Genomic DNA, 12,277 nt, shown 5'->3' on the forward strand with positions numbered 1-12,277 from the left:
TATTTTTAAAAAATACAGATTTTAAACTCGTGTTACTCGGTCAAAAAAAATTGTAGAAAAATTTAAAAAAAAGCATTTTGTAGACAAAATATTGTAGATTATGGAACTTAAGTTGAATTTTTCGAGTTTTTTTATCGAGCTATAGAGTGTCAAAATTATGTAATTTTAAAGAACAAAACAATGTGTTCTTTTTTAAAGTACAAACAAACAAGATAAAAAAATATTAAAAATTACTGAGAGTGCGTTAAAGTTAAAACTACTTTAAAATGGTTTTTTAATTTTGTGTACAATGATTTTTCGTCGAGTTTCAACTTTGTTTGAAATTAGCCCAATTTTTAGGTATGAAAAATGTTCATTATTTTTTTTAATAGTTTATATGGATGCAGACTTGTCCATACAATATTCCACGTTATATGAAAATTATTGTTATGCTATATAATAAAAGTATTATTATATTAAATATTTGTATTTTATACAAAATTTTATAAAGTTTTATATAAAAAAAGTAAAAAAGATATAATAATAATTAACTAGTCTACTAAAATTTCAATTTATTAGTATATATTCATTTATAAATTAAAAAAAATCATATACTTTACAAGAATTAATATAATATAATTTTTCACATTGGAATAATGTTCAAAAAATATATACCAATTGTGATGCTGTCTCAGTATTTGAAAAGACTGATATAATAATAACAAGAAGTATATCATCTTACAGTTATTGTTATTTAAAATTAGTGATACAAAAATTATTAAAGTAACAGATTTTAAAATTAAAGCTGTACCTACGGAAAGGATAAGTATTGGTACGAATATGTATAAAGTCATTGTGGAATTTTTCATCAAGATAAAAGTATAACTGATGGACATTATACAAGCATAGTACGTGCTAAAGGTACCGAGTGGCAATTAATAAATAATTTAAAAGTACAAAAGTGCAGTTGGCCTCGAAATGCTAAAAACGCATATATATTCTTTGCAGAAAAAATATAAATTTTTACAAAAAGCAATGAGATCACAATAAAAAAACCTCACAAAGGTAAAGAAAAGTACGCCAAGTACATAAAAAATATTTCTTGTACACAACAGAAAGTTGAAATGATACTTATCTCTGAAAAATAACTAATAAAAAAATTTTTCTTTAAAAAATAAAAAACTAAATAAAATCAATAATTAACTAGCCAAGTATTTACAAGTAATTCAGTTTTTAAAGATTTGTAATTTGAAATAGTAGATATCATTAATTAATAAAATTAATTTTTATAGAAGTGTTTTAGACAGATTTTCTCCTTAAAATTAAATTTTTTATTAAATTTAATTTTTATTTACAGAATGACTTCCGAAATAAGTTCAATTTTGAATAGTATATCACAAATTACATTACTTTAGAGTTTATTAAAGATATTATATACTATAATATCAAATCATATTGTTAATATTAAGTGCAATTAGAATTCTTTTGCTTTACAAAGTATATTTTACAGGATGTATAATTTGAAAGAAAATTTTTCGTAAACTCTAAGTCGGAGCGCGCATATAAAACAAATTTGCAAAGCAAAATATAAAAACTTGGCGTGCCCGTCGTAAACATGGAACTAGATTTGTGTTGTCTATACAATATTGCATGTGATATGAAAATTATTTGCATATTATATCATATATTTATTTATGTAATTATATATATTTTATAAAATATATTTTGCAAATCGAAAGAATTCTAATATAATTATTATATATATTTTATAAGATATATATTTTGCAAATCAAAGAAATTCTAATATTATTATATATATATTTTATAAGATATATTTTGCAAATCAAAGAAATCCTAATATAATTATATATATTTTATTAGCTATATTTTGCAAATCAAAGGAATCCTAATTGCACTAATAATGATAAATGATGCAAGTAATTTTTACATAATATGAAATATTGTACAACACGAATTCATTGTATATGTTTATGACTTGGGCACACCAAGCTTTTATATTTTGCTTTATAAGTTTGTTTTATACGCGCATCCCGACTTAGAGTTTACAAAAAATTTTCTTTCAAATTATACATCCTGTAAGATATACTTTGTAAATCAAAAGAATTTTAATTGCACTTAACATTAACAATATGATTTGATATTATAGTATATAATACCTTTAATAAACTCTAAAGTAATGTAATTTGTGATATACTATTCAAAATTGAACTTATTTCGGAAATCATTCTGTTAATAAAAATTAAATGTGTTTTTTATTTTTAAGGAGAAAATCTGTCTAAAACAGTTCTATAAAAATTGATTTTATGATATCTACTATTTCAAATTACAAATTACAAATCTTTACAAACTGAATTACTTGTAAATACTTGGCCAGTTAATTATTGATTTCATTTAGTTTTTTTATTTTTTAGAGAAAAATTTTTTTATTAGTTATTTTTTAGAGATAAGTATCTTTTCAACTTTCTGTTGTGTACAAGGAATATTTTTTATGTACTTGGCGTATTTTTTTTTACTTTTGTGAGGTTTTTTTATTGTGATCTCATTGCTTTTTGTAAAAATTTATATTTTTTCTGCAAAGAACTTTCTGTTGTGTACAAGAAATATTTTTTATGTACTTGGCGTACCTTTTTTTATCTTTGTGAGGTTTTTTTATTGTGATATATGTATACATGGAATATAACCCGAACGAAAGTTATATATATTTATTCATGGAAAATGACCCGAACAAAAGTTGTAGGGATCATGAAGGACTATCACTTGGTGACCTTAACCTTGAGGGTTAATTGAAGGTTAACTTTGATTTTTTAAATGAAAATCCTTTTTTTGACCCCGGATTTAAAAAGGGCGGAAAATTTAACGTTCAGATACGTTGTCACATCAGTGGTCAAAGTGATCCCTACCTATCATTTGAAGGTTAAATTATTTGACAGATAATCATACAATATGCAACAGAGAGTGGAATTGAGTGAAATGATCCGAACAAATCATATCCAATCAAGTTCAAATTCAAGGTCAACAAAAGATAGTCCTTCATGATCCCTACTTTTATTCGGATCCTTTCACTTGATACCACCTTTCGCTGATCTTTAGGCGGACGCACGTCAGTGAGCCGCGCGCCTGGTAGTGGTGCGCCACTGTAACAACTGAGCGCTCTCGTACACTACCAGGCGCACGACTTACCAACGTGCGTCCGGTTAAAGATGATAGGCTATACTTCACTCAATATGCAGGTCTGATAATAATCGCTCCACTTTTAATATACACAATAGAATGGATTAAACCAAGCACGAAAGTTCTTTACTTTTTTATATAACACTAAATAAAGAAATTATTATTGAGTAAAATCTAGCCACTCATCGTCGATCTTTAGCGCACTTGGGTGAGCCGCGCACTTGGTAGTGCGAGAGCGCTCCATCGCTATACTACAACCAGGCATGCGGCTCATCGACTTGCGGCTGGCTAAGATTAGCGATGATCGGCCAGAATACTCAATAATAATTCTTTTATTAAGCGTAATACAAAAAAATGGTAAAGGATTTTCCTGCTTGGTTTAATCCGCTCTATCTACATATTATGGGTTGAGCGATTATTATCAAACACCCTATATATATATATATATATATATATATATATATATATATATATGCGCGCGTGTGTGTGTACATATATATACATATATATATATATATATATATATATATATATATATATATATATATACTAAATAATTATTCATATATATTTTAATTGCGTAATTAAAATTAATTATAAATATGATTAATATTAGTATTTCTATAATTATTATATTTATATATTTACATAATTTTGATATTTTCTTGCTTATCTTAAAAACATTAAAATTTCCGATCATTATATAGATATATATAGCGCGGAATTTACATCATTATTTACTTCACACTAATCTACATATCAAGGATCAACATTTTTCATTTGGATAAGTGGACAATTCAGTATCTAACGCGCAGTTATTATTCCAATGACGTAAGCGATTTGAAACTTTATGCGCCGATTGCTTATATTATAAATGAGAAGAATGAATTTCTCAATCAAACATTACTCATATTCAAAGCCATTACAAATCATTATAGTTACAGGAGAAAAGTAATATTTACATTCTTTTAGCATCATTCACATCCCGACACAACAATCTTGTGCAATTCGACAAATCTGAATGCAATTATTTCAATTTTATTATTATGACTAAACTGTATCTATATACGATAATTATTAATTACAATTAATTACATATACAATATTTATAATCTTTAATTGATATTAAGAATCCAATTTTTATTCTCTAGATATACAAAAATATTTAATTAGTCACATAATAAATTTAAAAAACTGCTTGCATTCTCCATCTTTTTTTAAAGCAATTGTCTAAGAGAAAATATATTATTATATTTGTTTGTATGCTTTATTCAATAATCAATTCAATTATAAACGGTGGACATATTTTTCTTTATTTTACTTATTTAAACATGTATATTTAACACATATATAAAAATAATCATTTTAAGATCATGTCTTAAAAATAATTAAATATAAAAATTATGTAAGCAAATTTTTCGTAATATTTGTTTCTGTAGAAAAAATATTTTGCAATATTATTTTTTTTTTGTAAAATAATTTTAGAAAAAATGCGATATATATGTATATATATATTGCATATGCAGAAAAATAACGAAATTTAATAATAAAATTCATAATGAAAGGATGAAACATATATATGTATATATATATATATATATATATATATATATATATATATAATGAAAATATATATATAATGAAAAAATATATATATACATAATGAAAGACTGAAACATATATATATATATATATATATATATATATATATATATATATATAGACAGCTGTAATTCTCGTTAACATGATAAAGCGGAATCTTTTAACATATTTTTGTTGTCATCATTGTTAGATTTCTATAAATGATAAAATCACTTAATTATGACAAAATTAGTATGAACTTTCAAGAAGATCGTTTCTTGATGAAAAATGTAAATCGCCAGAAAGAATGAGTTTTGAGATTGTATTATAATCCTCAGTAAGAGAATGCAGTAGATTTAGAACTGTATATAATTTTTATTTTGATTTATGATTTCTTAATAATCAAACTAATACATATTTATTATTCTTAAATAAATATATAAATCTTAAATAAATATGCAGAAAAATAACAAAATCTAAATAGTAAAATCCATAATGAAAGACTGAAACATATATATATATATATATATATATATATATATATATATATAATAAATATGCAGAAAAATAACAAAATCTAAATAGTAAAATCCATAATGAAAGACTGAAACATATATATATATATATATATATATATATATATATATATATATATATGTTTCAGTCTTTCATTATGGATTTTACTATTTAGATTTTGTTATTTTCTGCATATTTATTTAAGATTTATATATTTATTTAAGAATAATAAATATGTATTAGTTTGATTATTAAGAAATCATAAATCAAAATAAAAAATTATATACAGTTCTAAATCTACTGCATTCTCTTACTGAGGATTACAATACAATCTCAAAACTCATTCTTTCTGGCGATTTACATTTTTCATCAAGAAACGATCTTCTTGAAAGTTCATACTAATTTTGTCATAATTAAGTGATTTTATCATTTATAGAAATCTAACAATGATGACAACAAAAATATGTTAAAAGATTCCGCTTTATTATGTTAACGGGAATTACAGCTGTCTACTGATAATATGCTGTAAAATTTATCATGCTTGATGGTTTTAAATGAGGTGGGAAAAACCCGATTTAACAGTATTTCCATAAGCCTGTATAGCATCAACAGTTAATCTCTACCTACATTTGGCAAAACCAATCTCGCGTCATAGCCAATCGAAAAAAGTAAATATTTCACTCCAACTATATTTTGCGAAATTAGAAAATTGTCAAAACTTTCGCGCGATTATAGAGATGCGCAAACACGAAGATCATATATATATATATATAGGTAATTCGCAAGAAAAGATAGACTTATCTAATCATTTGAAAAGATTTTATCGGCAGAATTTAGAATAATTCAAAATATGACTGAAGATACGTTTTGTTCTCAGATTTAATTATAATATAAACACTAATATATAAATAATAATATAAATTATAATAGGAATATTATAATTTACATCAAATATAAAGTGGGATGAATATGTTAAATCCACTTTTCATCTTTTCAAGGTTGCAATATTCTAACTGTAATAAAGCATAATAGTTTTAGATAACTTTATCATAGGGAAGAATCTTTTAAAGTCAAAGAAAAAAGTAGAAAGAATGTGTAGAGAAAAAATATGTTCAGTTACATCAATATAGGACAATTATTTTTGATTTTTTCAAAATAAACATTAAGTTATTAAATAAAAGTATATATCACATAAGTTATATTAATGTGATAAAGATTATTTTATGCCTTAGAAGAATAATATCATTATCAGAACTTATTTAAAAGAGTATACAAACTTTAAAAATGCTCTACTATAAAATAAATACAAAGTGCTTTTTGTTAACATATTCTTGATCTTTGTATAAACTCTTTATATTTATAGATGTTTTTTATATATTATGTATTACATGCATTAAATGTCCATAATAATATGTACAATATACACAACATATACATTCGCGCGTATATATACACATATATATGTATGCATGTGTGTGTATGTGTATATGTGTTTGTATGATATGTTGTGTGCATGCATGCATGTTTTGTATTATAATCAAATAAAGTTTTTAATATATGCATTATAAAAATGATTATGTTATTATATAAACGACAAAGCGCATGTTTGATTTATACAAATTTATTCTTGCTTGCTTTCAAATATTAATGAATTGATAAAGAAACAGCGCAATATTGAAAATGCACATTTGGAAAAACGATGATTCCCAAAGGTCTTCATGAGGTTATGACATCTTTTAATAGAGATTAAGATAACACTTTTAATTAATATTTCTCACTTAAATGATCGTTTCTGAGTTACGGATTTTATGAGTATTCTTATTTTTATGAGTATCATCATTTCGTAAAGCTCATAAATGTAAAATAAAAACTCGTATTTCTTTCCTTTCGAACAATATCGATGGATTCACATTGAGCGTGAGTATTTATCGACTTAATTAAAAGTCTTAATTATATAATCTGTTCTTAAGGAATTGTATGTGTGGGAATGGATAAGCTATGTCAAAAGTTAATAATTCTAATATATATCGAGATTCATAAATTTGACATTGGGCACAAACAAAGCATTTTTAGCTTTTAAAATATAAAATTAATAACTAATTTATGAGTTAAAGTAATTAATTGCTAATAATTATTTGCTCTGTAAAATATAATTTAATCTCAAAATCGTAAATAATATCTGATATCGAATTAACTTTTTTAGTAATCGTACAAAAACTTTTGTAGTAACTTTTATACAAGAATACATACACAAAGATTTATAAAAATAAAAGTTTCAATTATATATCTTTATTTTAACTCATAAATTAATTATTAATTTTATATTCGAAAAGGCTAAAAGTGCTTTATATACACGTAATATTAAACTCATAAATCTCGAAATATATTAGATTTATTAACTTTTGATGTAACTGATCTGTCCAGTCCATCTGTTCCTCCTTAAAACCACAATGAAAAACACTGCGATAAATATAAGCGCAGACGTAATACGTTGGTGAAATCGAGAAAGCATGATATTCATCGACTGACCTTGCAATTTCACATAATCGCTTGTTACTATAATATGCATACATATATATTTGAAAATCGTAATAATAATTTTTCGAATTTACATCCAAGAAATGGCATTAGTATTTTTATTTCATTATTATTAAATTAACAATTAGCGGAAAAATAACACGTCCCGCGGTAAGATAACTTAAACTTCTTTAATGAAAATAATCTTTATATATTTAGCAATCTTTACATGTATATTTATATCCATGCTGAAAATGGATCAAAAAATGGCCAAGAAGTATATTTTTAAAAATTTATTACTAAAATATAACAAAATACATTTGCGCAATCTGACCTATCATCGCCGATCTTCAATACCTACGCCTTTGCTTTTATTTATCTATTTTCACGCTTAATATTTCATTTTGCTTAAATTTCCATTAATTTATATTTAAGATAAATCTTTATATAATATTTTCTTTTAATTATATATGCAATATAATAGCATTAATAATACATATAATTATTATTAATGTTATCATTTTTAATAAAAATGTTTTTTACATACAATTGCGTAAATTATCGCATAATTATTTATTGCATAAATTATCAGCATTTTTAAATTATCTATAAATAATATATGTAGAAATAATTTAATAGTTATTTTAAAATATTACACTATATCATTATATTTATACATATATACTTATGTTTGTGTAAAACTTAAATTTATAAAATAGATTTTTTATCCTTTAAAATTTTTTATCTTCTCTTTTTCTATGTTTAATATATCACATAGTAAAATTAATTAGTTCCGTGAAAATAAATTTAGCAAATTCTCTTATTCTCAATCTTACATATGTAAATGAAGCGAGTTCCCAAAGATGAGATATAGATAATATTAATCGAATTATTAAGTTGCGTCAAATTGCAATTGTCAAATTGCGGCAAATTGCAAGTTCATCTTCCCAAAGAAATTTTTATTCCCAAACGCTTTAGGGGAATGCTGTTCTATCTAGTGTTGAGATTTGTTACCTCAGAAGGACTTTTGCATCCTACAAAATATCGCGAATTTGATGGCGGGAAGTTGCAACCAATGATGCGGAGTTTCCCAACAGACGTATGACTCGGCAACTTCGTAGGAAATGTGGGGATCGCAGTGTGGCCGGGCGATTTATATAGAAGAAATGCTTGCCACGCTAGCATTTCAAGTTCGAACGGTGAAACCATACAATCGTTGAGTTTTCTGATCAAAGGTTAGATATCATTGGTGAAATTACTCTACATTTATCAACTTTATTAAATACCTCCACACATTCAACAATCATGGTAAATAGATTTTTCTATCTTATATTCTGTGTAATATCTTTTTATTAATTTAATAATTTTAACAACTTTAGATAATAGTTAATAGTAAAATATTTTTATAAACAAATATTTTAAATAAAAATTTATTTTTATTATAATTAAAAACACGTTATTGTTTTAATATTCACTCCAATATTTACTACAAATTTAATCTGCATTATATTATATCCTATTGAATATACAGAATGTAAAAAAAATCATATATTTTGACAATATTAAGATAATATTAATCATAACCAAAAAGAAAAAGTCTAGTAAATATGTGTCCTAAATCTTTCAAAATATAAGATATCTTTCTCTTTTTCTATTTAAAATGAGGTAGAGTCACGCAATCACCTCTTGCTTAGATAATGCTTTCATTACTAAGAGACGTACACAAATAATCCGTCGTACATGCCTGCCGATCTATCGCTTTCCAATGTACTCATTAGCTCACATATTTTAATTAATGACGCAATAACTATTCCGAATTTTGCAAAATGGTACAGGACTTTTCGACTTTGGCCAAATCTACCTTCACACTTCGGGTGTGTCAAAAGTTTCGGGACACCCTGTATATACATATACATACCCTGTATGTATATACAGGGTGTCCCCAATAGAAAAGTCATGTACCATTTTTTTCTATAACGCTTAATAAAAGTTATTAGTGAAGTCTGGTCTATCATCGCCGATCTTCAGTCGGGCGCACATCGGTGAGCCGTCATAACATCTGAGCGCTCACGCACACATGCTAGGCGCGCGGCTCATTGACGTGTGTCCAGCTAAAGGTCGGCGCTGAATTGCCAGACTTCACTCAATAATAACTCTTTTATTAAGCATTATCGAAAAAAATGGAACAGGACTTTTCTTCTCAGCTTTGCCTGCTCTACCTGCACACGACCGGTGATGCGATTGATGCCGGACACCCTGTATATATGTATAAGCATAACTAGTAATTTGTTATTAGCTATTTTATAGATATTAATATAGATATTAATTTTATAGAAATTAATAATAAAATTATATTGAAATATATTGAATAAAGAGCAGTAAAATGTTTAGATAGAGTGTGCAGTTTTAATCAGTAAACATACAGGATGACTCAGAACGAATTGTAAAAATACTTTGAGATTGTTTGGAAAATTGTCATTCAGACAGTCTGAATAAAAAATAAAATCTATCTTTAATATTTATTTAGTGCAAAAAATGTGCTTAGAGAGCATTAAGCATTTATTATAAAATTAAACTATAAATAAATGATGTTTACATCTTCTTCTTTTTGTTTTATTTTTCCGTTTTAATTTGATTTCTCAAAATCACTTCCTACGAATCATATGTAATTTTACTATGATAGCAGCAAAATTTTAAAATTTCTTATGTTCATGTAACATTTTTACTCAGAATAACCTCCCAAATAATGTGTCAAAGTTTTTACTACTTTTCGTTCCTGCATAATGGAAATGTATTTTTCCATACGAGAAATGACAGATATGATTTTCTGTTATGGTTTAACCAATGAAACAACCGGGAAATCCGGTTTAGCAAGCACTTTCTATAAATATAGGTATTTCTTTCAGAATCCATGTTTGCGAGACTTTTTTTTTGTTTTGATCAATGTTACTTACTTCCAAGATATACAACTCTTTTTTTAACATCCTGTATAAATAATTTAATTTTTTCAATAAATATAAATATTTTTATTTAGAGAATAATTTCAACAATTTCAGGCAATATTTTAATTAAATATTGTTAAAAATATAAATTTTTTATACTTAAGAAGATTATTAACATATATAATTAGAATCAATTTAGAATATTATTATTTGCTAGTATTGATTCTAATGTAATATTTTACATTGATTTTATAAGTCGATTTGTTTAAATTTACATTTCTTAAGTAACAATTGAGTCATTCATGATTTTTATTTTTTATTCTTCTAAATTACAATTGTTCTCTGTTGTAGTTGAAACACATCGTCCTTTTCAGCATCGTGTTTTGCTTGGTGCAGTCGCAACGACCATGGCATGCTGGTAGTAGTAACAATCGTTTACCTCAGGTTCTGCCTCAATATCTTGACGAACGAATAGCCACGGAACAGCAAACGGCTCAGGCGAGTCTAGCAAATCAAGCAACTTCAGATTCAATGAATCAAGCAGGCCAAGGGACTCAAACAATTGGCGCTCTTGGAACAAATTTTCTCGGAAATCGAATCGGCGATAATACTCCGAGCACGACTATCACGATAATCCCGTTCGATTTACCCGTGGATGCTCATGGTGACGTTGATTTGGTAAATCGAATCAAGACATGGCCGAGAGACAAACAACCCTTTTGGTATATCAACTGGCAGGCGATCCAGGCTCATCGCGGTGATGCGAATAACGATGCCCAACCGGCCCAAATGCAACCGAATCCGATGTCGTTTTTGCGGGTTAAGAGAACGGATCATAAATTCAATTTAACATATCAAACAAGACTGTAAAATTAAGCATTCGTTTTAGCACTAGAACGCAATTGATATTTATGACCGCTGGCGATAGCGGTTATTCCTAGTCAAAGCAAACTCTTCGGAGAGATAAACGAATTCATGGTTTTCGAGAGAAATGTCATAATTTCAAATTATTGTGTTATATTAATCTGGTTTCTCGATGATGAAGGCGTCATATGCAGTCGAAACAAAACGTGATTGTATAAGTTTATATAATTATAAAGTATTTTTATAATAAAATTAATTGATAAATTTTTATACGCACAGAGAACACAGAAAATGGGATTTACTTATACATGTAATATATATAAGCATATACATAATTACATACACATATACATATATGTGTGCCTATGTATGTATGTATATATATATATATATATATATATATATATATATATATATATATAACTTTACAGAATAAAATGTATAATATTACAAAAGAAGATTATTAAGATCTTATTTTAAAATATATATATATATATATATATATATATATATATTTAAAAAGTTTGGTCTCTCGCGTATCTTTCTCGTCGCGAGGCCAAACTTTTCGTTGCCGTGCGACACTATGAAGCTCGGCGCTGTCACGCCTAAAGCGTACATCTAGCCGCGCGATAGCCGCGCGAAACGCGTGCTCATTTGCCAATACTTTTTAATTAATATTTTAATAA

At 26.0% G+C, this 12,277-nt stretch overlaps 1 protein-coding gene across 1 annotated transcript; it reads left to right on the forward strand.

The window, feature by feature from the left end:
* The first annotated feature begins 8,970 nt into the window (after positions 1–8,970).
* Positions 8,971–11,861, forward strand: LOC126851797 (uncharacterized). The gene is made up of 2 exons (XM_050596135.1): positions 8,971–9,093; positions 11,079–11,861. Exons 1-2 carry the CDS (start codon positions 9,091–9,093, stop codon positions 11,595–11,597), a joined length of 522 nt encoding a protein of 173 aa, XP_050452092.1. The 5' UTR covers positions 8,971–9,090; the 3' UTR covers positions 11,598–11,861.
* Positions 11,862–12,277: the final 416 nt, after the last annotated feature.

The sequence above is a fragment of the Cataglyphis hispanica genome, chromosome 8 (assembly GCF_021464435.1).
Source record: "Cataglyphis hispanica isolate Lineage 1 chromosome 8, ULB_Chis1_1.0, whole genome shotgun sequence".
NCBI classification, from domain to species: Eukaryota; Metazoa; Arthropoda; class Insecta; order Hymenoptera; family Formicidae; genus Cataglyphis; species Cataglyphis hispanica.